Source organism: Aquila chrysaetos, chromosome 17, assembly GCF_900496995.4.
Source record: "Aquila chrysaetos chrysaetos chromosome 17, bAquChr1.4, whole genome shotgun sequence".
Taxonomy (NCBI): domain Eukaryota; kingdom Metazoa; phylum Chordata; class Aves; order Accipitriformes; family Accipitridae; genus Aquila; species Aquila chrysaetos.
This window is the reverse complement of record NC_044020.1, coordinates 19,663,744-19,691,634: the sequence shown is the minus strand read 5'-3', so window position 1 is coordinate 19,691,634 and position 27,891 is coordinate 19,663,744. Positions and strand designations below refer to the sequence as shown.

The following is a 27,891-nucleotide window of genomic DNA, read 5'->3' as shown; positions in this document are numbered from 1 at the left end:
CCCATCCACCCTCTCGGCGCTCGGCTCCCTCGGCAGCTCCAGCCCCAGCCCTCGCCGTCCCCCGCCATTTCAGACCGGGACGGAAAGGGACGCGGAGCGACCGCCGCGGCGGGGCGGGCAAGGGAGGCGCCGGCGTGCTCCCGCGGCCCGCTGCAGCGCCAGGCAGGTACCCGCCTAGCCCTTAGCCCTAGCCCGCTGAACCGGGACGAGCCGCCGCGCTTGCTTGCTTTCTTCCTCCCTTTCCCTTCGAGGTGGGGCAGGGGGAAGCGCTGCGGCTTCCCGGAGCCGGGCACCCCCCCCCCCCGCCCCCCCCCCTTCTTCCTCCCGGCGTCGCCCAGCGGAGGGGCAAGCAAACGCCGGCAGCCGGGCGGGGGCCGCCTCCCGGCGACTGTCCCGCTGCCGCCCGCGGGGCTGCGCCCTGCCCCGCTTCCCCTCCGCCGGCATCCTCCGGAGCAGCCCTCGCCTGCCCCTCCGCCGTCCTTCCCCGCGGCGCGGGCGGTGGCTCGGCGGCCGCGGGAGGGGGCGGCGGGACAGGTGGCCAACGCCCTCCGGGAGCCCGGCACCCGGTGGCTTATGCCGAGGCAACCCCCCACCCATCCCCTTTTCCTCACAGATTTTTTTATTTTTTTTTTTTTTTTTTTTCTCTCCTCCCAAATCTTTAACCCCCCCCCCCGTGCGCGGGGCCGAGGGGCCGGGCCGGAAAGTTTTCGGCGGCCCGGCCGCGTCGCTGGCTTCTGGCTGAGGGGAGCCGGGGCGGGCAGCCGTACCCCGAGCCCCGGGCACGGTGAAGGTGGGGGGATCCCGCCGCCGGCCCCGCGGCGGAGCTCGGGGCGGTCGCGCCGGGCTCTCCCGGGAAAAAAAATAATTGCGGCGGCGAAGCCGTCAGGTGAAGCTGTGCTCGCACCGGCGGCTGTCCCGCCACAGCCGTTTGCAGGAGCAGGGGCCGTCCCGGGTTTGTGGCCCAGCCTGAGGGGCGCTCGGTTTGGCTCGGCTTTCGTCAAAAACCAGGAGGTCTCCCAGAGTCGCTGGGGCTTTGGGAGAAGGCGGCAGAGAACGATATCTGTGCCCCGCAAGAAATACTCTTTGACCTTTTTCAGAATTTAGTGTATCCTTGGGTTTTTTTCTCTCTGGAATCGGTGCCTTTCACCTTAGTGCCCACGCTGTGTTTCCTATGTATGACTTTGTTTGAGAAATAGCATTCCCTCACAGCTTTTTGTCTTGTCTTTCAGGGAGGGAGTTGCTTTCAGGTAATAGCAAAGGAACGTGATATTGAATGAAAACGCACCAACAGCATCCTCATTAGTTGGAGCCTGACTCTCTCTGCTTAATGTTGGTTTCTTTGTCATCAGGTCTGCTAAAAAATGACAGAATATAAACTTGTTGTCGTTGGAGCTGGTGGTGTAGGCAAGAGCGCCTTGACAATACAGCTAATTCAGAATCACTTTGTGGATGAATATGACCCTACAATAGAGGTAAACAATTTCATCTTATACTTTTTGTGAAGAGAGATTATCAGTAATAATGATAGTTGTTTACTTTTGGACAGTTACCACAAAAACATAGAACAAGGCTTTATAATAAAAAGAGCTCAAACATACAATGGTCCGCACTGGGCCAGCATTGGAGAGGAAATAGCTGTGCTTCTCGATCTGGCTGTGGAACAACATCTGCAGTAAAGAATTAACAATTTTTATCAATTAAAGTATGGTGTTAATTGCCATGTCTTGTTGGACAGTTTGGATGCATGTTTTTAGGATCTTGGGTGACAAAGTATTTGTCGAATTCACTTGAAAGTGGTTGGCAAAACTTTTCATGGCTTTGCATGCAACCTGTTAAATGTGATTTACCTTTTTGATGTCAAGAAGGAAAATTTGTTCTGAAATGCATGCGTCAAGCTTTCTCAGCTCCTATCATTAGGATCTGTTTCACACGGTGAGAAATGTGTCCTGGAATGTTATGGTGAATGAAGCAAAATTTGGAGCCTGTTTTTTTTTTTTTTTTTAACACACCAGTGCATGTTTCTGTATCTAGAAAAAAAATGTTGTAAGATAGCTACTGTAGTGGATTCTTTGAAATACATGGCACAGTTCCTCAAAATCTGAAATTGTATTTAAGCTTTAAAAGCTGTGATATTTTAAAGGCTTTTAATGAGCAGGCAAGCTCTGCCTTTTAAATATAAGAAAAATACTAGTGTTGTCTGAAACCTCCTGTGGATCGTTGGATTTAATAACCTCAGACCATATAAAGGGAGAAATGACACTATAATTTACCCAAGATTTTTATGTTCCCAGCACTGAAGCTCTGTAGCTTATGACTTCATTTATATGTTTATACAATGAGGCACTTGCTTCCAAGCTCACTTGAAGGAATCACAAGGGTTTAAATCTAGGCTTAAAATGGTGACTCGGAAAATGGCTATGTAGTCATTTTCAGGTAGACATAAGCGAAAGGACCCGGTGCCCTGAGGTGGTAGAGAGCTGTCTTATTTTAGTGAAGTACAGGCCTGAGTTAATGTGCCCCAAATAGAAATGTCTTGGCTTGAGTTTGAGTTTACCTTAACCTGTCTGTGTGTTGTCTTGTTTCTCTGTTGCATGGCCAAGTAACCTGTCGTGTGCTTGTAGGAGATTTTGTGAATAGACCTATTGAGAGAGGAAGAGTGACTTGCACTAGGAGAGCAGCTCTTTCAATTACTAAGATGTGAAATTTTAAGACAACAACCCAAAACACACTTAAAAAACAGAAAACACACAAAACTCATTGAGAGGAACAAGCAAAATGGGATTTTACTTTTTCCTGCAAAAGGAACTTTGGAGGATGTTGGTCTTTGTAATACTTGTTCATAATAATCTGGGTTTCTCTTGGGTTAGAGGCATGTTTATGCATTACAAAAAAGTATTGTGGAGGTTCTCTATGTTAGAAGTTGTCATATAAAGTCAGAACTGCGTAAACAATTTAGGAACAAAAAAAATTAAGTGCCAGTATTCCTGAATCACTTGAGGGATTTTGCTAATCAACAGGCTGAGTATTTTGAGGAATACCAAATACATTTTATTGTAAAATAATAAAATGAAAATACAGTCCCTTAGAGAAAGAACCTGAAATCCCAGAACTGTGGCTTTTATTTTGTTGTGTGCAGGATGACTGTAACACTGTGGTGTGGTCCAGAATCAGTATGTTGTTGTGAAAGAAAGAAACCTTTAACCCAGTGGGTTTTACCAGCATCCACAACTTGTCGCATGCAACAGTATTAATCTTCTGCAACTTCTACAAGTTCTTGTCTGAGTACTAGTTACGATTTTTTGTCTTGTAAATTCCTTGAGGATGGAGACTGTATCTTCCTACTCGTGGTAAATCACCTTGTGTGCGCTCACAGTGCTATAATCATGTAGGGAAGCTTGTAGGGAAGAAAGAATTCAGTTATAATAAGAGTGGTCTGTGATTTGGAGTGGCAAGCAGGTTGCAGAGAATGGGCTTGTGATTGGGTTTAAGTGCTTCAGTCCTTGCCTGGGCAGAATCCCATTCAGTTGAGAAGGGTTGCTTGATTGTGCTTCCTGTATAGATGCATTTGTGGTGGTAGGGGCTGGTGAAAGAACAATAGCTGTAGAGTGTTTTTTATGCAGTGTGAGGAAATAAGGCAAAAGTTGCTTTGACTAGTAAATAATAACAGTTAAGACGGCTCAGTAGTGTCACTACTATTGTTTCTCACTTACTGCTGTTTCTTTCATCACCACACGGCTGTTGACAAAATACTCATTTTCCCTCACAGATACATAATCAAGCTAAATATTTTGGGGTGGACAGAGAAGGGAGTTTAGTGTTTGTTATCTGTAGTGGATTCCATAAAGACACAGTTATTGAATAATTTAAATCCTTCCTGTGATTAACAAAATGAAACTCAACACTTTTAAAATTCTCATGTTGTGAAGACAGCGCAGTTGAAGAGAGGAAAAAAAAAATACTAGTTAATCACAGATGCATTTACAATGTTAATGTTTTTGCTGTTTTCAGTGGAATAGAATTAATGATTCAACAAATAACTTGTTCGGAAAATGTGAAGTTGCATGGCCTGCTTGAGTATTTTATTTACTTATCTGAGCGTAGCAGATGATGGGGGGCAGGGGGAGGTTTAAAATGAATGTATGTTTGGGTGGCTACTGTTATTCAAATATATGTGCTTTATATGTGTCTCACAATTTCATATCTTATTTGAAGTAGATGTCCGAGCACAGATTTATAGCCAAGCGATTTTAAGTGGGTTTTTTTTAACTGTATGTACACTAACACTAACCCTTGTATATCTGGCCTAATACACAGACCAGTTGGACTAGTGCCCTCTACCGGTCGAGGTTTGTTAAATCTTTATTTGTGCTCTCTTGTGTGATAATACAACTTGTAAATTTTTTATTTTATTTTTATTTTTTCTACAGCTTCAGCATGTTTAGTGCTAAATATATGTCATCTTTTCAATGTCCTAGAGAAAGAACAGCTTTCCTAGTTGCCTGTCAGAGGCTTTTCAATTGGATTAGCAAAATCCCTCGGCTGATTTACGAATACTGATATTTAAGTCTGTGTTCTTAAATGACCTATGCACCTGTGAAACTTCCACCAATATTTAGTAATAGCTTAGTCTTAGTAGCTGTGATATTTTAACATTAAATCACTGGTATAATGGATTTTTACAAAATAATAGTTACTTGCTTAGATGGGATTTATTAAGCAGTGGGGTTTTTTTAGATAAATTCCATATGTAGCATATAGCTGAGATTTCCTATCACATTTTCTAATCGTTGCTTGTGAACAGATGGAATTATTACTCCTTTAGCATAATTCATGGTGATTTTTATGGCTTGTGAAAGGCCAATAAAAGCACGCTAAATGATTAATGAAATTAAAACTTTTTTTATAGAGATATGCTGAGTCTGTATACTGGGGAAAATTGCAAATTCATACTTGGAGTCGGGTACTACTTCAAAATTAACTTTTAGTTTGCCTTTTGTTTTTACTTAATAGCTGTATACTGGATGTTTCTTCATTGTTCCTCCATTGCATTCATTACTGCAAATCTTCCAATGTGCAGTAAAGCTACTGGATTTTTATAAGTTATGAAATTTATAGATTAGAAGATTGGGGTTTTTTGTTATTGAAGGGGAGTCTGGGCATTTGGGTTCTGCAATTGCATTTTGAAGTAGAAGTGCTACAAGTAGTACAGTGGCATAACTTTTTGTTACATCCTACTTTTTATATTTTGCAGGACTTGATAATTTTTACTGTATGGTAACACTTAAAAAATCAAATTTTATCTTTGGTATGTTTACGCTGGTATTCACCATGATGGGGGTTGGGGTCCCAGTAGCCTGAGTTTTTAACGTGGTGCTTCAGTTTGCTTTCCTACAGTGACAAATGTGATTTCAGGTTTGATGTTTTGCAGGGGAAAAAGAAAAAGGCAAAAAAGCAAAGTGCTTATTATTTCAGTAGCTTGGAAGGAAATCATAAGCTTGAATTTTCTCCCACATCTTTCTTTTTCTTCTGCCTCAAATCCCCTTTCTAGTTAGTGACAAAATTTTCTCTCCAGAAGTGGGCAAAACAACTATCATCTCAGTGTTCCTTCTTTTTGTACCTGTGCTGTGCTTTATGCTGGTGCATCTTTGCTGCTACTGCTAACATGGTAGGCATGCTAAAGCCAGCAGATCTTAAAAGTGATTTTCTTTTCTCTTAAAAATGACTTTTCTTTGATGAAAATTACTTAAAGCTTTTGTTTAGAGCTCAGTTGAGGGGAATTTCTTTTCCTTTGAAGTGCTGAGATGTAAAGGAATAATACAGGCTTTTCAAGAACTGTTTTTCATATTTTTAAACTAGCAGTCAAATTGCAAGAAGAGAAAATGAAAGCTTTGTAAATATGCCTAGTATAATGATAGAAGTTCTACCAGTGCTTCACTGTGAACGGTGCTAAAGGTATCATAGGACGTGAGGGATCTGCTAATGAATTTAAGTGAATTAGAATAAATTTGTGTCCTTTCGGGGAGGGAGGGGGGTTGGTGTGGTTTTTTTGGGTTTTTTTGTGGGGTTTTTTTTCCTTTAAGCAGTGAGATGGACTATTAACCTTATTTTAAAACATGTTGGAGCTTGAGTATTTGTCTCGGCTCTATCAATATTTAAACAGTATTGAAACATAAAGCATAAACATAGCATAAAGTAAGTTACTTCTTACTTGAACACTGAATTTGCACTTCTGTGAAATAAATATTTCTAAAATCATATTGGAGGTAAACTTTTATCTTTAAGGTAATAGTCAATATTGTTTTACGTGATACTGTTAAATGTCATCCAGGCTCAAGATAAATGTGAGATTACAGAGTTTGTTTAGTTTAAGATATTGATTCTATACCATTATCTCCTGCTTGTTTTTTAGCGTGAGCAACAGGAAAGAAGAGAGCCTTTTGTAAAAATACAAGTAGATAGAAAGTGCACAGGAGTAGGTATACGGTGCCTTAAAATGGGTACAAAGGAAGGAAGGTCATTCTGAATTCATCTTGAAGTTGGCTAGAATTGCAGCTTTAATTCTTTTGATTCCCTTCCCAGTAGCTTAGGTGCACTTCTGTATAGTGTTAAAAAGAACAATAGCAATATTGTGTTAATCTCTAGCTAAGGGATCTGAAAGGTAATACCAAGATTTTGTGCTTATACCTTTTATTTGTTACAAGTACTGTTTACTGAGAATAATTCATGGCACTGCTCAAAGACCTATTTTAAAAGCTTATTGACGTGGTTTTATTTCAAATATATAGATGTTTATAGAAGTTATTGGGAAAGTAATGCTTATGTTCTTATCGCTAAAACTATGTACTCATAGAAGCCTAGCACCAAAAAGAGCTGTAAATAGACACGAATATCTAGTTGCTTGAGACTTTGTACAGATTTTAGCCACTTGAATCAGTGACCTGAAAACTTTGATAGCACTGAAATTGTTTGTTCCAACATCTCTGTGAACCAACCCGTCAGGGCTTTTATATGACTCTGTTGGTCTGTCTTGGCTAAAAAACTTGATCTTCAAATATATTAACACAACTTCGATAACTTAATAACAAATATCATTATATGTACCTGCTCAGGCATACAAAACAGATTTCCTGTCCCAAACACTGAAAGCTTTTTATGCTTAATTTCATTTTCAGTGGCATAGATTTTTGGAGTTGTCTCACTTGTGTACTCTTTCTATTTTATTATTTTGTACATTGTTGTGGCACAACGCTTTCGTAAACATCCATAGAATGAAGGTCAAATTTTACCTTAAAAAAAAAAAAAAAAGAAGGTAAATTGAGTAAGCTTAAACAAAGTCAAACCTTTTAAAATCAGGATTACAAGTTTCTTCAGTTCTTTTAACTGAGACAAAGAGGAGATGCTTTTGATCTGAATCCAATTTGTACTTTTTGTCCTTTTGTGCAAAAGAAGAAATAAGAACACTGCCCTTTTTCTGTGTGTGTGTGTGTGCACACGTGTACTGTTACTCTCTGAAGATTCAGAATACAGATAAGAACATGTTCTTTCAGTGCTCTTTCCACTTCTGGATTACTGTATACATGTAAATATGGAACACTATTTTCCTACTGTCATTTGTCCATCTGTGAAGTTGGATTTTTAACTGTTTTCAGTCATGCTCGATTACTAGTAAACAACTTCAATATCTCCTGAGTTATAGGTGTTTGAAATCTTACTTGTTTGTGTTTAACCAAGGTTTATGTTTTTTTCTTTTCTTAGGATTCCTACAGGAAGCAAGTAGTAATTGATGGAGAAACCTGTCTCTTGGATATTCTTGATACAGCAGGTCAAGAAGAATACAGTGCAATGAGGGACCAATATATGAGAACAGGGGAAGGCTTCCTGTGTGTATTTGCTATAAACAATACAAAGTCTTTTGAAGATATTCACCATTATAGGTGTGTATATTGAAAGATAATTGACTAACTCTTCTATTAGGTGGATAGGTTGCTTGCTCTTCCACTAAATAATAGAATGATCTCTTATGAAATAGCATCTAAGGGGAAGTTTGCAAGTTAGCAATATTGCAGCTTATTTGTGTATTTGTAGGTCTGAAAATCTGCTGCCTCGTTCACAAGTTAGAATATCTGAAAGCACTTCTTGTATAAACCAATGTGACTTAGTATTTTTGCCTGTTCATAGTGAAGACTTATCTAAAGGTAAACTTTGCCCATTCCATAGATAAAATTGTGTGCTAAGAGGGGAAAAAACTTAGGCAATTGAAATTGTACAGACAATAATGTCAGTTGTTAGCTTTTGTTCTGGGGGTGGAGGGGAAATACCTGCGGAATGTTACTAGAAGAGTAACATGTGTAAGCCCTGACACCTAACAGTGGCAGACAAGCACAAAATCAGAGTTCCAGGATGACTGCTAAAAAACCTGTTAGTAGTTTCTTCATAGTCTTTTTCCTTTTTTAATACTTAGTTAAAAATTTCAACTCGTGCTTTCTTTGTCAGCTACATTAATGTAGAAGTAGAAGCAGTCTCTGGTGATTACCATACCAGATAATTTATAACTTAGTAGCTTACTATTATACTGAATTCTCTTTAGGTATTCTGTTAGAAGGCAATGCAGATCCCACCAAAGATCACTGACTTTAGCAGCATCAGTTTAAGATTAGTCCCAAACATACAACGTTAAGCTATTCATAGTTAGGCGTTTATAATGCTGTCAGATCTATGTTGCTGTATGGTGGAGGAGTGTTTTGCTATCAGTATTACCCACAAACCTAATATCTACTCATAAGCCGAAGTTGCACATTTTTGTTACGAATAGAAGTTACAGTTCCTCGTTTAAGGTGGGATACTGTGGCAGTTCAAGGTAATCCAAGTCAGCAGGTGCAACTGCCCTGATCACATAGTTTCACTTTCTCCTGCGTGCGGGCAAGTCAGCTCGTTTGATTGTGTAGCGTGCTAATGTGGGTAGCTAAGCAGGTAGATGCCTACCTACAGAAATAGTTTACTGCTGGCTTATCTCCCTGGGGAGCTGTGGGATCAGGGGAGTACTGTTGCAAATGAGAGGGGCAAAACTGCTGCTGCATACTAACTTGGGGAGAGATCAATATTGAGAACGTGGGTGCTTTCTTTCAGGACTGTTTCTTTTTTATATTTGAATTGAGGTAGCCAGCCTTTGTATAAATTTCATTACATATAGAATGTTCTAATTGAATGTATTGGTACTGGTGACTTAAAAAAACCCCAAACAGGTAAGAGTTAGCACAGCAGGGATGACAAATGAAAAAACCAAACCAACATATCTATTGCTCTCAGAAAAACCATAAACTCCTCTTCATTATCTAACCAGATTATTTACAAATGGGTTTCCTCTGGTTGTAGAGGAAGAAGGGAAAAGGGTAGGATAGATGTTGATGTAAGGGGAAGAAGGAGCATAGAGGTTTTTATGTGGAATTTTTGTTTTTAAAGAGAGAGTTGCAGATTTGCATAAGAAGGCCTTCCCAGTTTATTTCAAAGAATGTTGCGAGTTGAATGCTGGACTTTCTACTGTGCATTCACACACCTGTGAATGACCTTGCAGACTGAAGCTGAAGGCTTATAAATAACTGAAAACATTGACTGAATTAAGGAACATACGGCTAGATTATTTGGGAAGGCAAAAGTAATGAAATTAATGATTGTTATTTGAGATTCTTGATAAGTACATCTAACTAGTATTTCAAAATGCTTTCTAACTATTGTTTGAAAAGACTCCCTTACCAAATTTCTCCTTGTAGAGAACCAGAGCAGTGGTCTTCAAAATTTAACCCTGCCGGTCTAAATGCAGAGTTTGTAATGCTGTATTTAATTAAAAAAAAAAAGAAAACAGTTCCCCAAAACCAAACCAAAATTGAGACGACAGGCATAGTGCTTTTACCTTAGCAAATGAATTGAGTATTAGGAGTGCTGAGTATGAGAGATAAGTAGTAAGATTTATACCAGAGCTTCCTAGGGTTGTTCTGGCATTAGCTGTTAAAAAAAAAAAAAAAAAAAAAGTGTCATGATGTCAAAATCTATAGTAGTTTGCAAAATGTCAACTTTTTTTCTTTTTTTTTAATAAGATGATAAACTTGATGGTGACAGGATTAGTCACTTTATTTTTTGGTGGCTTCTAATAGTGTTATGTGCAGTAAATTTGACCTAAAGTATGATGTTGGAATATGTTAATTGAATTTTTTAATTTGTTTTAAAATCTACCATACAGACTATTAATATTAATACCTGTTAAATACAATCTCTCCTTTTTTTTCCTTTTTAGGGAACAGATAAAGAGAGTTAAAGACTCTGAAGATGTCCCAATGGTGCTAGTAGGAAACAAATGTGATTTGCCTTCCAGAACAGTAGATACAAAACAAGCTCAGGATTTAGCAAGAAGTTATGGAATTCCTTTCATTGAAACATCAGCAAAGACAAGACAGGTAAAGCTTGAAACTTACCAGATACAAATGCAGAACTCTCATCTGAATTATCGTTTCAGGCATTGACAATTGCTTGGTCATATCAATAGATACTTTTCTCCAGAGTACAAATTCTTGTGGTGTTTCTTCCTTCTGTCAACTCACTGACAACTGGTAATTGTTTATTAATGAGTGATTTGCTTCAGTTGTGCAAACTAAAAGAATGAGACCTGGCCTGCCATTAACTCTCTGCTGTCAGATGGTTGCAGCATTCTTAATGTTGTGAAAGGTTTTAATAGAATAAAAAGCACTTCTACTTAGAGGTGAAGTGCTTTTTTTCCTCAGCAAGACGATTAAGCAGACAAACAGCTAATCAGTTTATTCTGTTTTAAGCCTTTTCATTAATAACAAAAGGAATTTTTCTTTGAGGCATTGGTTCAATGTTAGTGGGATGTGCTTGATATACCTTTTTATAGCTAAGCGATTGGCCATAAGTATTTTTTGAAATTACTGGATTAATTGCTTGTGTAAACTGATACTCTTCTAAGACTTTAGAGCTCACTGTTGGTTTATCGTACCCCACTGGTATAGGTGAAAGAGGCAGCCATTAGGGTCCTTTCAGTGCTTCTTTCAGGGTTTGCTAGGACAAAGGTGAACATAGTGGTACATCTGTGCGTTCAGGAGGAGATAAGCTATACAGATGTAGATGAAACTGGTTCTGTACTTCTGGAAGAAAGCATTCTTTTTGAAAAATGCTGATTTGTGTTTTTTCTTTTAAGAGTAAAGACTTAATATCAGTACAAATTAGATCAGGCCTGAGTGGCCAAATAACTCATACTCTCTGCATAATCAGAAGTGTTATGTGGAAGTTATGAATCAGGAATTAGGTGTAGCAGAGGAGGCAAATACTCAAATTGCAGTATTCTGCTCTTAACTGCTCAATGTAACTGCTAAATAGATTCAGCTGCATCACTTGGCAGAATTTCCCCATAGGCAGTACCTAAGTTACTTTTGGATATAAGAAATGAGTATTTTATTAGTGCAAATTTGCTACACCCACCCAAGTTTGACAAGTTGAAACCTGGACTAATTAGTAAAACTTTACAGAGGAATCAAAGGAATGCTAACTTTTGGCAATAGAGAAAGTCTCTGTTGTGTAGTTCCATTTTTTTAATCCTACCTAACTTTAATGACTGAGAATAAATTAGGCCACAAGAGTGTTGTGAAGAATGTGGCATGTAAGTGGACTTGAATAATTACAGTGTTCTTGTTTGGAAGGTCCTGTATTAGTGGCTGGCATTGAGATGTTAGGATAAAAAAGGAAGAACTCTGAAATTATATTTGAGGTTTGAAATAATGGAAGTTCTGTAGTAACATCTAGATTGTACTTTGTTCGGCCTGTTTTACAGAGCATCAGGCTTTGTTGAGGAAATACTCCTTTTGCATAGCCACTTTTAATAAAAGTATGTGGATACAATGGTATATTTTCAAAGATTGCTTCTCCCCACCCCACCTGCAGTTTACTCCTACAAGCAGCCCCATCATGCTTAGCCAATACAAAATCACATGCTCAAAAATCACCACTTCTGTTCAGTTTTATAATGTTTGTTTACACAAAGTAGTACCTGCTTTTTTTATCTCTCAGACTTTTAAGAGGTCTGCCGGAGGTTTGTACATGTTTCAGAGCACAATAGATCAGTCGTATTTGACTGTCATTCTATAATTTGACTGCTTTTATCTGTGACTTTATATTTCTGGAGGTGCCAACTGAAATGTTACAGAAGAGATCTGACTGTTGGCTTTTGTTTTTCAAAGCTGAGCTTTACACCCTATACAGATAAGGAGTCCCTAAAGTAGTCTCATGGATTTTAAAATAAAGATACCCAATAGACTCTTTGAGAATGTTGGCTTCTAAAATTTGGAACCACTAGGTATGGCTGCTGGTTCTTTTGCAGTGCTGCTAGTAACACGTTGTGTTATGAAACTGCTTCATAAGATGCTGTGTTGTTAAAATATTTTTGAGAAGACAAAACAGAATTGGAGGAAGAACCTGATCTTCAATTATAGCAAGATCATCTAAGTATTTATGTATATATATGTGTATACGTATGCATTTACATATTACAATTTTTCAGTCACATTGTCATATATAAAAAATACATACATACATATATATAATATAGGCATACCTTCTTCCAAAGTAACTTTTTTAATTAGGGGATTCAAACAATTTTGCAAGCTGCATGTGGTCCATGGACTATTATTTTTATTGGGCAGAATTCGGTCCTTGGCTAAAAATAAATAAATAAATCTGTCCTCTCTGGTTACATGCAGAACTACCAAGTATGAACAGATGTAGTTGGTGGTCTGGCAACTTCTGGAGTCTGTAGAAAGTCTGACATGAATATTTGGAAGTAGGAACCTAAAGAAGGTTTAGGTTCCTTTCCTGTACGCACCTCCCACCACAGGGAAACGTCAGCACTAATGCACTGTGGAAGGGGCCCTCGCCATCTTCTTGCTTTAGCCCTTCCCCTTGCCCCACTTCTGCTGGAGCTCAGAGAGAATCAGAAAGGTTTCTGGGGAAAGAAACGGGGGAGATGGAAATGAGAAGGAGTTGTCCATGTAGTCTGTTTTGCCAAGACACTTTTTTTGAATGATGGCATTGTATGCTCATGCAGAATGATGTCTCAGTTCCAACTAAGTCAGTTTTTAAGATTTTTCAAAAATTCATAGACAAGGTCAAAAATAGGAAAGAGGAAAACACTGAAATGAAGTGCAGAAATAAGTTGTTCTAAAAGTTAGTGTATTTGTTTTTATTTGGTTCTGACTGCAATAAAGATTAACTTACTGCAAAAAGGTCATGTTCTAAGCCAAATCCCTGTGTGAATTTTCATATAAATCATTGAGTTCATCAGTGAAACGTTTGCTTAGTGGACCCTACAACTTGAGTATAAGGCTATAGATTATTAATTTTTTTTTAATTGGATCACTGAATGAAATGACTATAATGCAATTTATGAAAAATAGCGATTGTCCTATTTCTAAATGTAAATGCGTCAATACTGGTGGTTTTGTAAGGCATGTTGCATCACTTATACTCATCCTTTCACAATCCTTATGCAGAAGGGTATGAATTTCTTGGGTTTATTTTGATAGCTGTTTTTGCTTTTCTCTGTTTGATATAAGCTTTAAATTCAAATTCTTCTCTGTCCACATGAGTGTATAGCTCCCAATAATATCAATAGTATCAATGAGAGATGAGAGGCAAACTTGCTTTATTCCCACCAAAGCTGCATCCTGTATTCTTTACTGGGCTTCCATTTGCCTGTGAGTTACACAAGGAAAAGCTGTAAGGCTGTAGCCCAAATGGGGTTTAACTGTAGGATTTTGTTTTCCTTGGAACATTTCAACTGTCTTGCTAGTATTGAATTCAGAGGAAAAGCAGATAGATGGGCATTATTGTAAGCATAGTAAAGGATTATCCAAAGCGTTAGGTCTCGTTGTTGAGAATATATACTTAAACACACTTTTGAAGTGTGTAATGAAGAAGTTGACTTAAATCACAAGGATGCTGTTAAAAAGGCATTATAGTTATTTCAGCTGTCTGATGTACAATAGGTTAGGCCCCAAACTTGTGACAAAAAGAAGTTGAGAACCCGTGCCTGGTCCGATGAAGTAATCGGTGCCGTATTTAAAGAACTTCATTCCTACATCTCAATTAAGATTTATGAATAACTGATAACTTAGACAGTTTGCTTGAACCAACTTGCCATTTTTTTAGGGATTTGTCCTATCTGCTTAATGATACTGTATGTGTTTCACTCCAAGCCATTTTTAATGTAGTTCATGTGTACAGGTTCCATTTTAAAACTTTGTTTTCAATTAGTTACAACTTTGTCAGACTTCACAATGTGGGTTGAGTTTTTTTCATGTTGCTTGTTTGTTGTAAGGGAAAATTTTTCCAAAAAAAGCTTAGTCCTTCCCAAGAACAAGGCCTCAAGGAAAAAAAAAAGTTTTGATGATGTTGAAACACATTCTGGCATCCCGCTTGTGTGCTAAATGACTCCAGGATGCTGAGGAAACAGGTTTGTTATTTACCTAACAAAGATAAATAGGCGCAGCAAAAAAAGGTTACATGTGCACAATGGGTGAAATTCAGGTAGGACGGACAGCTATAATTCTGGCACTTCTTAACTTTGGAGTGATTAACTTCGTAATTTTAATCATGATTTTATGCAGTATTTAGTGTGAATTTACTGATGTATATCTGGTATTTAACCCTCATAAGATAATAACATGATTAGCTTAACACACCCTCCCTCCCCAAACTAGTGGAGGTTCTGCATGTGTCTGAGTTATAGTAACTGTTTCCAAACAGTCCTTTGAAGTATTATGTCTGTTTTAGAGACAGACAAAAAATTAGTCCTAACCTATAAGCTAAATATTACATGAGCTAGTAGATTTTTGCAGGTTTGTGTATTCTCTAGTATTGGCTAAGCTGACTTTACCACTACAAAGTTTTATGTTGGGAGTGCTTTTATGCAAGTCAGTAGCATTCTTTTTGCTCATGTCCTCATGAATAATGTTGATTTTATTTGTCTAACAGTTGGTTTTAGGAGACCAACTCTTGACAAAGTGTATAAAGGTGGACACAGAACACTTTTGAGATGTCAAGGCTAACTTTCATTACTTTCCTTTAAGCGCTTTTTACAGAAGCAGAACATGTGAAAATTCCTGTTTGTACTTTGGTCTGTATTTGAAATAGTCTTTCTTTGCACATAGTCATATTTTAAACTGAATGTTTGGCTGTCTCCTAGGAGTCAAAAGCATCTTGAAAACATTGCCTCAAGGTCATGGGTTCTTTGGGCTGTTTAGATTTTGAAGGTTTTAATGTCTGCCAAAGGATATTTTTGCTTCCAGTTCTGACAGCTAAAAGAACTGGTTAATCATATTGTAGATGTATGGTCCATGCTCATTTAAGGAAAAAATACTGAAGAATCTTAAAATAAGTTGGTATTAAAATGACTTCTTAAGTTTATAAGACTGGCACCTGGCTCTTTAAAATGTCACCTTGTGCTAATGAAATTAGCAAATGCATCTCTGTACAGATTTTCTTTCAGAATAATTTCTTTCAGCAGGATTCATAAGACTGTTCTTGGTGGTGGCAGTAGTAGCAGTTTCTTTTCTCACTCTGTCTGTTTCTCTCCCTCTCTCTGCATTGCTAAAGCAAATTACAGCTCACATTGGTGATGGGAAAGTTGGCAATAAACGTTGACTGAAGAATTGCTATCTAATTATTCATATGAAAGCTCCATAATCAAATTATATATTTCTATTGCAAAACAGTAGATTTGCAAAAATGTTGATTCTTGTACAGCCTGTGCTTTGGCACATAGCAGCTGATCAATGTTTACTGTTTCCTCTTCAGGAATAAACTTCCATTCCTTCCAGGAAAACATGAAAATATGAGCTTTACTTGTTTTTTTGCTGTTTTTTAATGGCTTCCTTTACATTTTGCAAACTCTCAGACCTAGAATGTAAGACTTCACACCTTGTCAATACTTCACTACATTCTAACAGGACACATTGTATATACCAGAGAAATACAATCCATTAAATAAATCTAATTAAATTAATCTTTAAATTCAAGTGGCTGTAGTTCAGAAGGACCCTCAGATACGCAGCAGTGTGTTAAGAATGAGTCTTAAATGTGATAACCTATGGCACAGTTCATGCAAAATGACCCAGTAACTGTGGCAGTAAATGTTAGCTATTTTTGTTATTAGGTGCATAATATGAAGATAAGTTGGAGACATAATTTACGGAAAATTTGCCGAATGCAAGCCCAGATTGTGTCTTTGGGTAGTAATAACGTTTTGAGGCTTAAATGGTTGTACTGTTTTCCATGATCATCAGTCTGTTCTGTTTTTATTTTTAAATAATGTGTTTGTATTAGATTAACAACCCTGGATCTGACTGAGGAGAGAAGTAATGAGATTGACAGTAAGGCAGAGGAGAGATTTGCTCTCCCCTTTAAAAGCTGCAGCTAAACATTTTATATCTTGTTATGACAAGAACATCCTTACAGATCTATCTGAATTTTTAAGTTTATGCACAGATATAATCAGTTTAAAATAACAGGTATCATAATTTAAAGCTGGTGCTGTACTTCTTTCTCTTGTATATACTTAAAGATATCTTCAGTTCTCATACTTTTTTTTAAATGCTTATTGTATCATCATCTCCAAGTAGCCTAAACTCAGAACTGCAGAAAGGTAGGGTGTGAAACCAGAGAATCTGGTGTAGCTCTGTGTCATCCTTGGAATACTTGAAGAGCTCTCATTAACCAGAGAAAAATCTGAGCAGCAGAACTTCACGGGCTGTTTGCACTTAGTGGTTATTATGGGACCTTTGCCCAGAGTCTGGCCCAGAGAGAACAGATTAGGTTTGCCTTGTATGTTAATGTGAACCAAGCTCTTAAACATGATAGTAATGAACTTATTGCTTTTTCTGCATGGAAGAATAACTTCTGTAATTACAATAATCACTTTTGAAAGTTACTCTGAAATATAATATACTTAGGGTGCTTCTTAAAAGCGCTTTGCCATGACCCAAATCGCTTTTCCTAAATCTAATAGCATAGTGTTTGCTCTGTGAAGTCAGTAGCTTTAAAGACATGATTGCCCAAAATTCAGTATTCTTGGAAGTTTTTATTTCTTTGTAACCTCTTAGGAAATTACCTGTTTACACTTTTTCTATACTTTGTTAGTTTGTTCCACAGATTTTTGCAAAGAAAGTACCCCTTCATAAAGAACAGAACATAAACGAGCTTACTTTTCTTTGCCTGCCCAAACAGTAACAGGTTCTCACTTTGGCTAAGAAGTGAAAATAGGTGGTTAACTGTGTGTTTATAAGTACCCCCCAGTTACCAATCTAATAAGGTTTTGTGCCTGCTAAGTACATCCATGCCCACAAAAATGTGTGAGAAGATTCAGTACCATAAGCGGTATTATTTTCAGTGTGGTATGCAATGGAAGAAAATCTTTCCTATGCTTTTTTATCTGAGTGTTACCTTGCACAGGAAAAAAGGAGGGCTTGAAGCGTAGATATTCACCATAATTGGTAATCAATAAATTCTTTGAGTGTGTCTTTTTTTGCTTGCATTAAAAACTATTCATCAAGCAGCAAATGTGCAAGCCTGGCATTTTAAATATATGAATGGAGATCCGTATACTTCTCTCAAGTAAAGCTCATAATTTCAGTAGTTTTGTTGTGGCTTTTTCCCCTGCCATGGATGTCCCAATATGTCACGATTGTCAATGAAGCAGTTTTTAAGGAGTTGTGTTTTACAATGCAGAGAGTGGAGGATGCTTTTTATACATTGGTGCGAGAGATTCGACAGTACAGAGTGAAAAAAATCAGCAAAGAAGAAAAGACTCCAGGGTGCGTGAAAATTAAAAAATGCCTTGTAATGTAACAGGGTAAGTTTTGTAATGTAACAGGGTAAGTTTTGTAATGTAACAGGGTAAGTTTTACAAATCACTTGCCAAATAAAAATGATTGACAGTGTCTTGCAAATCAGACATTTTTATGGTTAATTGATGACATAATTTAAGATATAAAGCCAATCAGATTTCAGTATAGTAATCCTGAATAATATTCCTAGCAAACACCCAAGTACTATGAATTTGCTTTGTTTCATGGGTTTTTGATAAATAGATTAACAAGAAGTCTTTACTGCATATCAGCTTCTCCACCTGTGAAACGGAGACCTAGTTTTGAGTGTTAAGAAGTTAAGAGGAAAAAGTCTTACTACAGATATATTGCAGATACTGTTGAAGTGAATATTGATTGACTCTCTAGGTTGATGAACTGAGCGGAGAGGACAATAATATTTATAGTCTTTCTCAGATGCAGAAACAGGAGGTTCCTAATCCAGCAAAGCAGTATTTGGCTAGCAGCTGGTGTACAGGATTTCTTAATTCTCAGGCCGTTCCTTATGCCATGCCATTTTTCCCTTGTTTTCCCCAAGCTTAAAAGATCTACCATTTCTAGAAATACTTTAGTTTTGTTTTTTGCCATCTGTAGTGCAATGAGCAATCCAGATTTGGACCAAATGGTAAGGTTTCACTTTTTTTGAGAGCCTTTACAAGGGGTGGGGGGTGTGAGGGAAGCAACAGTGAAGTAAAACTGGAGGAGGGTGGGGGGGAACTGAAACCAACAATAATAAAAAAGGCACACCGAAAACCCAATACCCAAATTCTCACAAAATCGTTTATCTGTAACTACACTGTAAGAAAAAATAGGAGGAGAGGGAAGAAGAAACTGTGATATGGAAGAAGAAACTGTGATATGGAAGAAGTACTAGTCTAAATCACTTCCAGTGCTTTTTGAGCAAACCATCAGAATAGCTCCTTGCATATATTACTATCCACTAATTCTTTACCACTTACTGCACCAGTGCAGAGCGTGGGTTGCTACTCCTTATATAATTGTCTAACAGGAGGATGACCTGGAGTTTCCCATTGTGTAAAAGAAAAACTGTTCACTTTTCAAGGTATTTTTTTCACACTCCAGAACATCTTGCTGAGAGGTAGTGGAATTTGACTTTTATCTTAAAGAGACTGTCACAACTGTAGGAATAGTCCCTTCAGTAAGGGAATTTTATTCCTCTTTCTGGGGGAGGGAGGAGAAATTTTGTTTCATATCAGTTTTTATTAGATCTGCTCAGGCTTATTATATTCTCAGCTTTTAAGTGGTGGATGACTGCTCTGAGATAATTCTTTAGATGTTTCCTTAAAAAAGATACACTTTGTGATACTGTTTGTATCAAAGGTTTCCTTTGTGGGAAACTGGAAAGGCTCCCCCGTCTTGCATCCAAATATCAATAGAATTGATGCCATCAAAATACCTTGTTTTATTCTTTCCTAGTTATCAAAAAAACCCAACTAACAGCAGCTTGGCAAGTAGAGAGCAATATGAATTAAAGTGCTTAAGCCTGCTTCCTGTAGCCTTCTGAAAACCAACTTTGCTGTTTCTTGCTGTCTTACTAACGTAGCCACGCCTCAAAGTAGAATTTCTTTTAGTATACTGGGACTTTAAAGGTCCTGAATTCTGTCTGCTTTTCCTTTCTGTGGAATTCCTTGAGAGAAGGAAAACAGGATGGTGGGAGTTGTGGTTTTCTTTTTTTTTTTTTTTTTCAGTGGAAGCATCTTTTCAGAATTTAAGATTCTTGATAGCTCAGCAAACCTATGCTTTCTTTCTGCCAGCTTCCTACTTTCTTTCTGCCTATGTCCAAGAGAAGTATGTTTTGGGGTTTTTGTGCATGCTGTTTATTTTTTTTTTTTTTTTTCTCAGGTGGGGAAAATCTCATGTCAACAATGGATACTGTTGGGGTTTTGGTTTTTTTCCCATACCCTATTTAGCAAATAGTCTTGGATATAAGACTCTAGAACTTCAAGAACTTGCTCAGGGGAGGAAACATTCATCTTTATACTCAAGTGAATTTTACATAGTACTGACAGTCATTTCAGCAATTTTGTATTTAGGAGGTTAAGCTGGAGAAAGCGTATTCCAAGATTACGTGGTACAGCTGTAATTCAGTAGTGATTCTAGTGGAATAAGAAATCTCACATTGAAAACAGTCTGGCTTGTATTACTTTCTGTTCAGTAAGAAGGTAGGTATTACTTCGGTCTGATGCGTAGTAGATGACTAAGGAGAGCAGCACCTAATGACGTGAGTCTTTCAGCTCGGATTTTAGACTTAAAAAATATTCATTATAACACAGTTTGCTGTGTTACTGATAGACAGTATTTATTTTCCTTTTTTGTCTGTGGATAATCAAATTTGATGGTTCAGAGTGTTGTTTTGCTACCTCTTGGAATATTCAGTTTATCTTCTTGCTGCTTATGGGATGCCTTCTTAGTTAGATTAATCTTGTATAAATAAAGTAACTGAAATCTTTGACTACCCTGATTACCATTAACTGCTGATGCTTTCCAAGATGGTCATTCCTGTTACACAATAAAGCAGAAAATACATAGTATCTTTTGCTCCCCTTGTAATTTCCAACTACCAAGAAGAAATTTCTAAAACTCAGTGTAAAATCTTCAAAAGATCTCTTTCTTGAAAGCATTAAAGTTTTTATATAAAAAGCATACTATAATAAAAAGTTTCTCTAGGGCATAAATTAGACATCTAGATAATAGAATTCAGATTGAGCTGGGTTAACAGTAAAAAGTTTGAATTACAAAAGTTCTAGATTTGAACTAAAGAATTTCTAGATGCCTGATTAAAACTGTAATTTAATGATTTTTCCATAGTACTACAGAGGTGTTCAAATAGTTTCTCTTGTGACTGATACATGTGTGTATGTATATATGTATTACATATTAAAAAAAATATAAAAAAGACTCTTTTCTACAACTTAAAACTTGCTTAAGGGTCTATTTTGGGGGCTGGGCTATGAAGGAATTCCAAATTTCTTATGAATTTAGGGTTTCTTATTGATAGCCAGGTTAGTTGCCAAGTCTCATGCGTGCTTGTAACCAAGCAACCACATATCTAGACTTCTATATGGTCATGGGACCATATGGTGCTCCAAAGAAAAGTTGCAGCCAGGAGCAGGCTGTTTCTGTGGGAACAGTTCTGATTTTTCTGTTCTCTTTGCCTTTCGTAGTTGCCCTTTGGAAAAACAAGTGCCAGGAGCAAGCTCCATCAGTGCACCTTTATTGAGGCAGTGTGGTATAGTTCTGAATACGCGCAGTGAATTTTGAGTTTCTAATCCTGAGCCTGGATTTAAAGCACTCTTTCAGTACATCTTACGCTTTCCAAAAAGCTTGTACATAATAACTCCATTGTTAGAGAGAGGAAGGTCAGCTGCATGCAGTCCCTTCTACTGAAAGAAGTAACTAGAAAGGTTGATTGCCTTTGATCTTACAGTACTGATGCCTTTAGGGATGTTCTGTAAACAGCATATCCACCACTTACATTTAAAATTTAATCCACAGACTGAAAAGTGAAAGATCTCAGTTTATCTTGAGTTGTCCCGTTCTACTTCACAAATATTCTAAATGTAGTTTTGTATGTCATGTTATATTCATTACCTGAATTTAAGAGGAACTGTGGCAGGACCAAACTACTAAATACATAATAAATAATTTTAAAGGCTTTATCTACAGCGGTGTTAATGCAAGGACGAAAGCTAAGTCAATTCCCTAGTATTTTGCAACATGCGCTGTATTTAAAAGGTCATCATCACCTTACTAGGTAGAATAAAAGATTTCAGCCTTAATTGTGAAGTCATGTGTGTAAAGGCCCATAATAGTGTCTGGATATTACTTTGTAGAAGTTATTTTCTCTTTATTTTTAAACCAGTTTAATGAGGGAGGGTTGCTTGCTTGAAAACTTAAGTTACAATTTTTGTTTAGCGTGTCATGTTTGAAAACACCACTGAAAGCCAACGACTGTCCTTGTAATGAGTATTTTTCTAACACATTAATGATGAGTGTGAAATACTGAAAGGTAGTTTTGTAAGGAAATGTGAACAGTCTTGTAGAAGAATATTGTGCAGTGGTGTTCCTTACACCACTCTTGTGTTCTAGGAATGAAACTATTTTTCTGTCTGTTGTGATTGATTCTTAATACTGTCCTCCTAGCCGGCTGGCTGAGATGAGAACTGCAGTAGATACACTTTGAACTATCACCACTTCTAGATCATTTCCCTACACAAACATTGCTAAGTATTCACTTTATGCATTAATGCTGAAGTTATAAGCAAAATACACTAGGTCTCTGTAAAATAATACCAAGCATTTCTAAATCTCAAAAGATTAATGGGGGACATGACCTTTTCCAGAACTAAGGCTGCTCTGCATTAGGCATGCTACATCAATTTTATATTGATCGAGAATATTTTAATATGTAGAGTAAGTTATTTGCAAGTGTATTTTGTATATTACAAGACCTTGCAAAAGTGTGTTATTAGTATTGGGAGATAGGCTGCCAAGGACTTTGATGGAACATCAGTTATTTGTAAATGTTTTATGAACTTGAATGTGAAGGTTTTAAATAAATTTAGATTATACTGGGAGCACTGCTTTATAAGTGAAGCTATTTAACACCTCACTCTTGGTTGGACTTTCCTTCTTAAGTTTCATCATCACTTGGTGTTTGACTGAAACAGTAATGAATTAGGTGATTTTTGGCTTTTTGTTGTGCTTTTTTCAGAGTTCACTTTCAGTTCTTTTACTGAAGTAGGCATACAGGGGTAAAGAGAGACTGTTAAATTTTTATTGTCAGCTTGAAGGCAAACTCTGTAACTGACGAGGTAGGAAGGTGCCTGCCAGTTGCAGGGCTAAATTTCTGGACCTGGTTCTACAGTGGTGCAGCTGGCTGCTGTGATACATTAACATTATACAACTGTTTCTGATCTATCTAAAAGATATATGAGTAAGGCAGTGAAGAATCAAGATCATTTTTTATCTTAATGATTTTATAACTGTCAGTACTCAAACTATTAAATGTAAAGGCTGACTGACAACGTGGGTACTTGATTAGAATTTGGAGCAACCTGAAAGCTAGGCAATAAACTGTTTCATGTAAATAGGTTGTTACAAAGTATACCATATAACACTGTACTTGATAATGATTCATATCAGACTTTCCGATATGCTGGTCTTTTTTGACCAGAGTTAATTTTTGTCAGCTGTAATTACCCCCCCCAAAAATGAACTACTTACCGTGAAGAAACATTAGCTTTTGTGTCTGTAGCTTAACTACTGGAGCCGTGGAGATTTTAAGTGACTGTGCATGATACAGCAGCATGGATAATGTGTTCCACATGTCTTTATATAAAGTTGAATAGAATGATTTCTCAAATAATAATTTATCCCTGGAACATGGGATTGATTTGCATTATGTAAAGATTTATAAAACTGTGGTGTGATTACTATCAGTGTGCCTGAGAAATTACCTGAATATGTAGATTAATCATAACTATGTCTTTGGTATTGAATTCTTGCTACAAATACTTGTATTTACTTTTTAAAGCTGCATATAGATTATTGAGGCATAAAAAAAGCTAGCTAATGTTTCACAGCTTTATTCTGTAGTAATAATATACTTACAATCTAAACGTGTGGTGCCTATACTTTTCTAGTTTGAGGTGGGACAACGTGTGCCCTCTTCGAGATGGGGAATAGGGCTGTACACTAAATTACTTTCCTTACCACATTAATAATGGAACTGGACCTAGGGGTATCTGTGGTCAGCCCCTGAGCAGTGTCACCTGCAGGCTGCTGTAAGGCCAGTTTGGGGAATAGCTGAGAAAGAAGGCAGGCAGGTGTTAGCTGTTGCTGGCACCAAAGCAGCTCCTTCAGGTGGTTGTTCCAGTGCTCTTCAGAACTCAGGAGAGGAACAGCCTGTAGCCAGAATTAATTATTCAAACAATGGCAGCCCACTCCCCAAAGCTGCTCTCCTGCAGGCCTCTCTGCCCATGCACAGTAGTGTGGTCAGACATGTTCCTATTACATGACAGGAGACAACTATGGTTCCCCTTCCATCTGAATGTTTTCCCCAGCATGCCCCTTCCCAAGAAACAGGAATGCTCGAGAGGACTGTTACCCTGGCAATTCCTCCAACACACAGTCTACTCAAAGGGGACATTATAAAAGCCTCAGAAAGGAGAAGACAGCGTAACCTCTCCTGGCAGGCAGCAAAACAGACTGCTGATTGAACACACTTCACCTGATCAGGTCAGATGAAAACAGGCTGTACCTAAGCAGGCATGTAAGTCTGTTAATGTGATCTTAATGTGTGCATGTATGTATCTTTTCAGGGTGTTGATGATGCCTTTTATACATTAGTTCGAGAAATCAGAAAACACAAAGAGAAGATGAGCAAAGATGGTAAAAAGAAGAAAAAGAAGACAAAGACAAAGTGTATAATTATGTAAATACAATTTATCCTTATTCTTAAGAAGTACTTAAGTAATTTTTGTACATTACACTAAATTATTAGCATTTGTTTTAGCATTACTTTGCTTTCTGCTTCATGATCCTGTTAGCTTTACCTGAATGCTTGTTTTAAATGACAGTGGAAACTTCATTCCTCTTAAAGTGCCAGTATTCTTTGACTGTTGGTTCTTGAACTAGCAATGCCTGTGAAAAATAAAAAAAACAAACCAACAAAAAAACCCAAACAAAAAAAACTCACACAAAAACCTGAGAACTGTCTTAGGACTCTTCAGTGCATGCACCGTTGCTAACTTCCTAATTTTCTTACTGATTGTGAACTTCTGTTCTGTGTGCAAACCAAACAATGAAATGATGCTCTACACATTCTAACATCCCCTTTAATTTTTGGTTTTTAAATCTGGTTGGAACAAAGGACTAGTTAGCAAAAGAGACTTTCATTTCAGCCTTTCTTTTATTTTAGACTGACTGCAATATAGAGAGACCAGAAGCCTTTATAGTCTTCCTGTAAATTTTGCTTCTAGGCATCTAGTCTTGTAGCATTTCAGATCAGCTTTAATGAATGTAAAGATAAAACTTTCACAAAAAAAAATTTTCACTGCAATTTGTCACGGTCACTCCTTAAATACTCTATTTTTTCTATAAAAAAAAAAGAAAAATTAAAAAAAGACAACAATGCACATCTGGCAATGGAAAAAGTAAAAGTTCTAATTAGGTTGATTTGCTATTGTTAATGCATTGTTTTAAGACTTTCACTAACTTTTTGTGTCTGAAGACCAAGGTGAAATCCTAGCTCTTCTGACCCCCAGTGGCAAATCTTTAAGTAGCTTTGTTCAGTAGGTACAGGATTTCACCCTTAGTGTATCTAGGAAATACTAGAAAGCCTTAACAGATAAGTAGATTCAAATTCTTAGGTTAATTCATACATGGATCCAGAATTTACCATAAGAATTAAATCAGAATGAATCCTAAATTATATAGCGAAGTAAAACCATTATTTATTTCCCCAAGAGTGGCATTAAATATTTCCAGATGCCCATCTTGTGCATAATAGGGGAGGAATTTTAAATTCTAGTAATATCAAATGAGTGAATGAATGAGCTGAATTTAGCTGCTTCATGCAAATAATTTGGAAATCTACTATGCCATAAAAATGGTGTGGAATTTGCACAAACAGTCAACATAGAACATGGTTTCCAGAGTCAATGTTTGTGTGATGTTCGTGAAGTTCTAGTTTTGTTGCACAGATTAAATTGTTGGTGAGTGGCATTCCAGTGTCTAGACTGTCATGAAGCTAGACCAAGATTTTAATGTTGTCTTTCTCTGTGATTAAGTTCTCTTGTGATTTCCCCCCCCTCCCCTTTTTTTTTCTGATTGGAATTCAGAATTTTTGCAGAAGCTTTCATTTTTTGGTACTGCAGTAGTCTAGTTATTCTGCACTAAAGTAAGAGCCAGTAATTCCAGTGTTGCCAGTTCCTGTTGTCTTACTGTAAATGTTGCATTGTTTGATTGTTTCATTAGGGCCTGGGCTTCTGAAGGTACACTTCTTTCTAGTACCCAGCTCAGCTGCAGAGTAAAATTGAAAATGTGACTCTGGTGTACCCCAAAAAATAAAACATAAGACATTGAAGTAGGATAGTTCAGGACACTGGAAAGTTTGAAACAGGGAATAGCAGCATTGCCCTAACCTAAGGTATACCTAAACAATTACGTGGAAATTTTACACAGTACGATTTTCATATACCTCTGTAACTTGGACCATTTATATGATGTCAAGGGTGCAACTGCATGAGAAAAGTATTCTTTTGCTTCTACGAAGAAAAACCCCGCAGTGACTCTCATAGGTGGAGAGCTGCAAAGCTGGCAGGGGATGTATACTATCTGGATTGCTGTGTGTTCTTTAATTTCAATGTGGCAGGGAGGAACAATGCCTTTTCCTGCCTATGCCCCCCATTCCTCACTCTCCACCAAAACTCAGACCCCTTCCCCTCCTTTCAGCTTTGATGTAAAATATACTTAAGATTATGAAATACTCTGAAAAACAGTAATAGGAGAACCTAACGTTACATTGTAAGGACCAATAAGGAATAAGAACAGATTCTTAATGTTGCAAAACATTTTACAGCTTCCAAGGTTAAAACATTTTGGGGACAGTTATTTGCACATTTTAGACACTCTTGATCATATATGAGGAGCGTAGCAGAAGAGGGTAGTATACCTTGAGCAAATGGAAGTAATCTTAAGATTACTTTAAGATTTTTAGTAACTGAGTCACACTGCATGTAAAATTAGGGCTGGTCTAAAATTCTTATGTTAATTTAACTAAAAACCATTAGGAGAAATTTTAGCTGAAACGTCTTAATCATCAAATGTGGATTTATATAGCTCTAATATAAAGCTATATATAAAATAGTTGGAGTTTTTTTTTTCAGTAAATGTGATCTGTAGCTACCAATCTAAATTAGTACAAAATCCATTTAGATTAACCCTTATTTCCTTTTTTTGAAGAAAAAAAAAAAGAAGAAAAAAGAAAAAATACACATCCTTGCCACTGTTGTGCAGTTTTGTCTTAATATTTGTTGAGATTTGGTGAAGCATGTTGGATGCAGCTTGCACAAGTTGATCTCATTATTATTCTGTCTTTCCCTATTTGGAATGCTTTCAAAGAACATACCTGGATGCTATCTGTTCTGATAGCAACTACTAAATGAACATGTGAATCACTTACCACGTCAATATGTTAAATTGCCATGTGTCAGGGAGTAACGCCTTCTTATAGTAGCTTTATGTAACTCTGGTAAACAACTTTATCATTGGTTTTCTCAAAACTGAAATTTAATTATTTTGACCAGTCTCATTGCCCTAAAATTTTTGTTAACTTAAAAATAAGTTTAACTATATAGATTTTGTTACAGTAACAGGATCTCCGTAATGGGTAAATACTGACACGCAATCTTCTGCTCTTGTCTATACTATGAAGCAATACAATTATTACCTTCAAAGACCATCAAACTGTAAACAAATCATTGTGTCTCAAGTTTACATAAAGCTACATAGATGGTAAATCTTTCCTAACATTTCTTTATTCCACTGTCTTGTGTTTTCACGTTGAAAATACTTCTGCTTTTTCCTCTTGAGTGCCAACTTCTTACTAGAATGACTTCTTAATGTAATATGTTTACCTGGAATGTATTTTAACTATTTTTGTATAGTGTAAACTGAAACATGCACATTTTGTACATTGTGCTTTATTTGATGTGGAACATATGCAGTGTGATCCAGTTTTTCCATCATTTGGTTGCGTGACCTAGGAATGTTGGTCATACCAGACATTAAGTTAAAAAAAAGAAAAAAAAAAAGACCACTGTTTGTTTTAAAATTTGTAATGTTTTTAGGAGTATGTGCTGTGAGGTGATCTGGAATTTGTCATTTTTTTGTCAAACTGTACTGCTCCTATTTATTGTAATGTAATAAAAAATAGTTATTGTGA

General features: G+C 37.2%; 1 protein-coding gene across 10 annotated transcripts; it reads left to right on the top strand.

The window, feature by feature from the left end:
* On the top strand, positions 1 to 27,891 carry KRAS (KRAS proto-oncogene, GTPase). Of its 10 annotated transcripts, none has more exons than XM_041129660.1 (7): positions 1 to 162; positions 1,230 to 1,247; positions 1,350 to 1,472; positions 7,756 to 7,934; positions 10,289 to 10,448; positions 24,008 to 24,182; positions 24,266 to 24,360. In XM_041129660.1, the coding sequence occupies exons 3-6, from the start codon at positions 1,362 to 1,364 to the stop codon at positions 24,161 to 24,163; spliced, it is 606 nt and encodes a 201-aa protein (XP_040985594.1). In that variant the 5' UTR covers positions 1 to 162; positions 1,230 to 1,247; positions 1,350 to 1,361; the 3' UTR covers positions 24,164 to 24,182; positions 24,266 to 24,360. The 10 variants fall into 10 exon arrangements, with proteins under 10 accessions (XP_040985594.1, XP_040985593.1, XP_040985592.1 ...); XM_041129659.1 differs by having other exon boundaries at positions 1 to 166; XM_030040899.2 differs by lacking the exon at positions 24,008 to 24,182 and adding exons at positions 17,785 to 17,900; position 17,952 and having other exon boundaries at positions 4 to 166; positions 1,230 to 1,472; positions 24,266 to 27,891.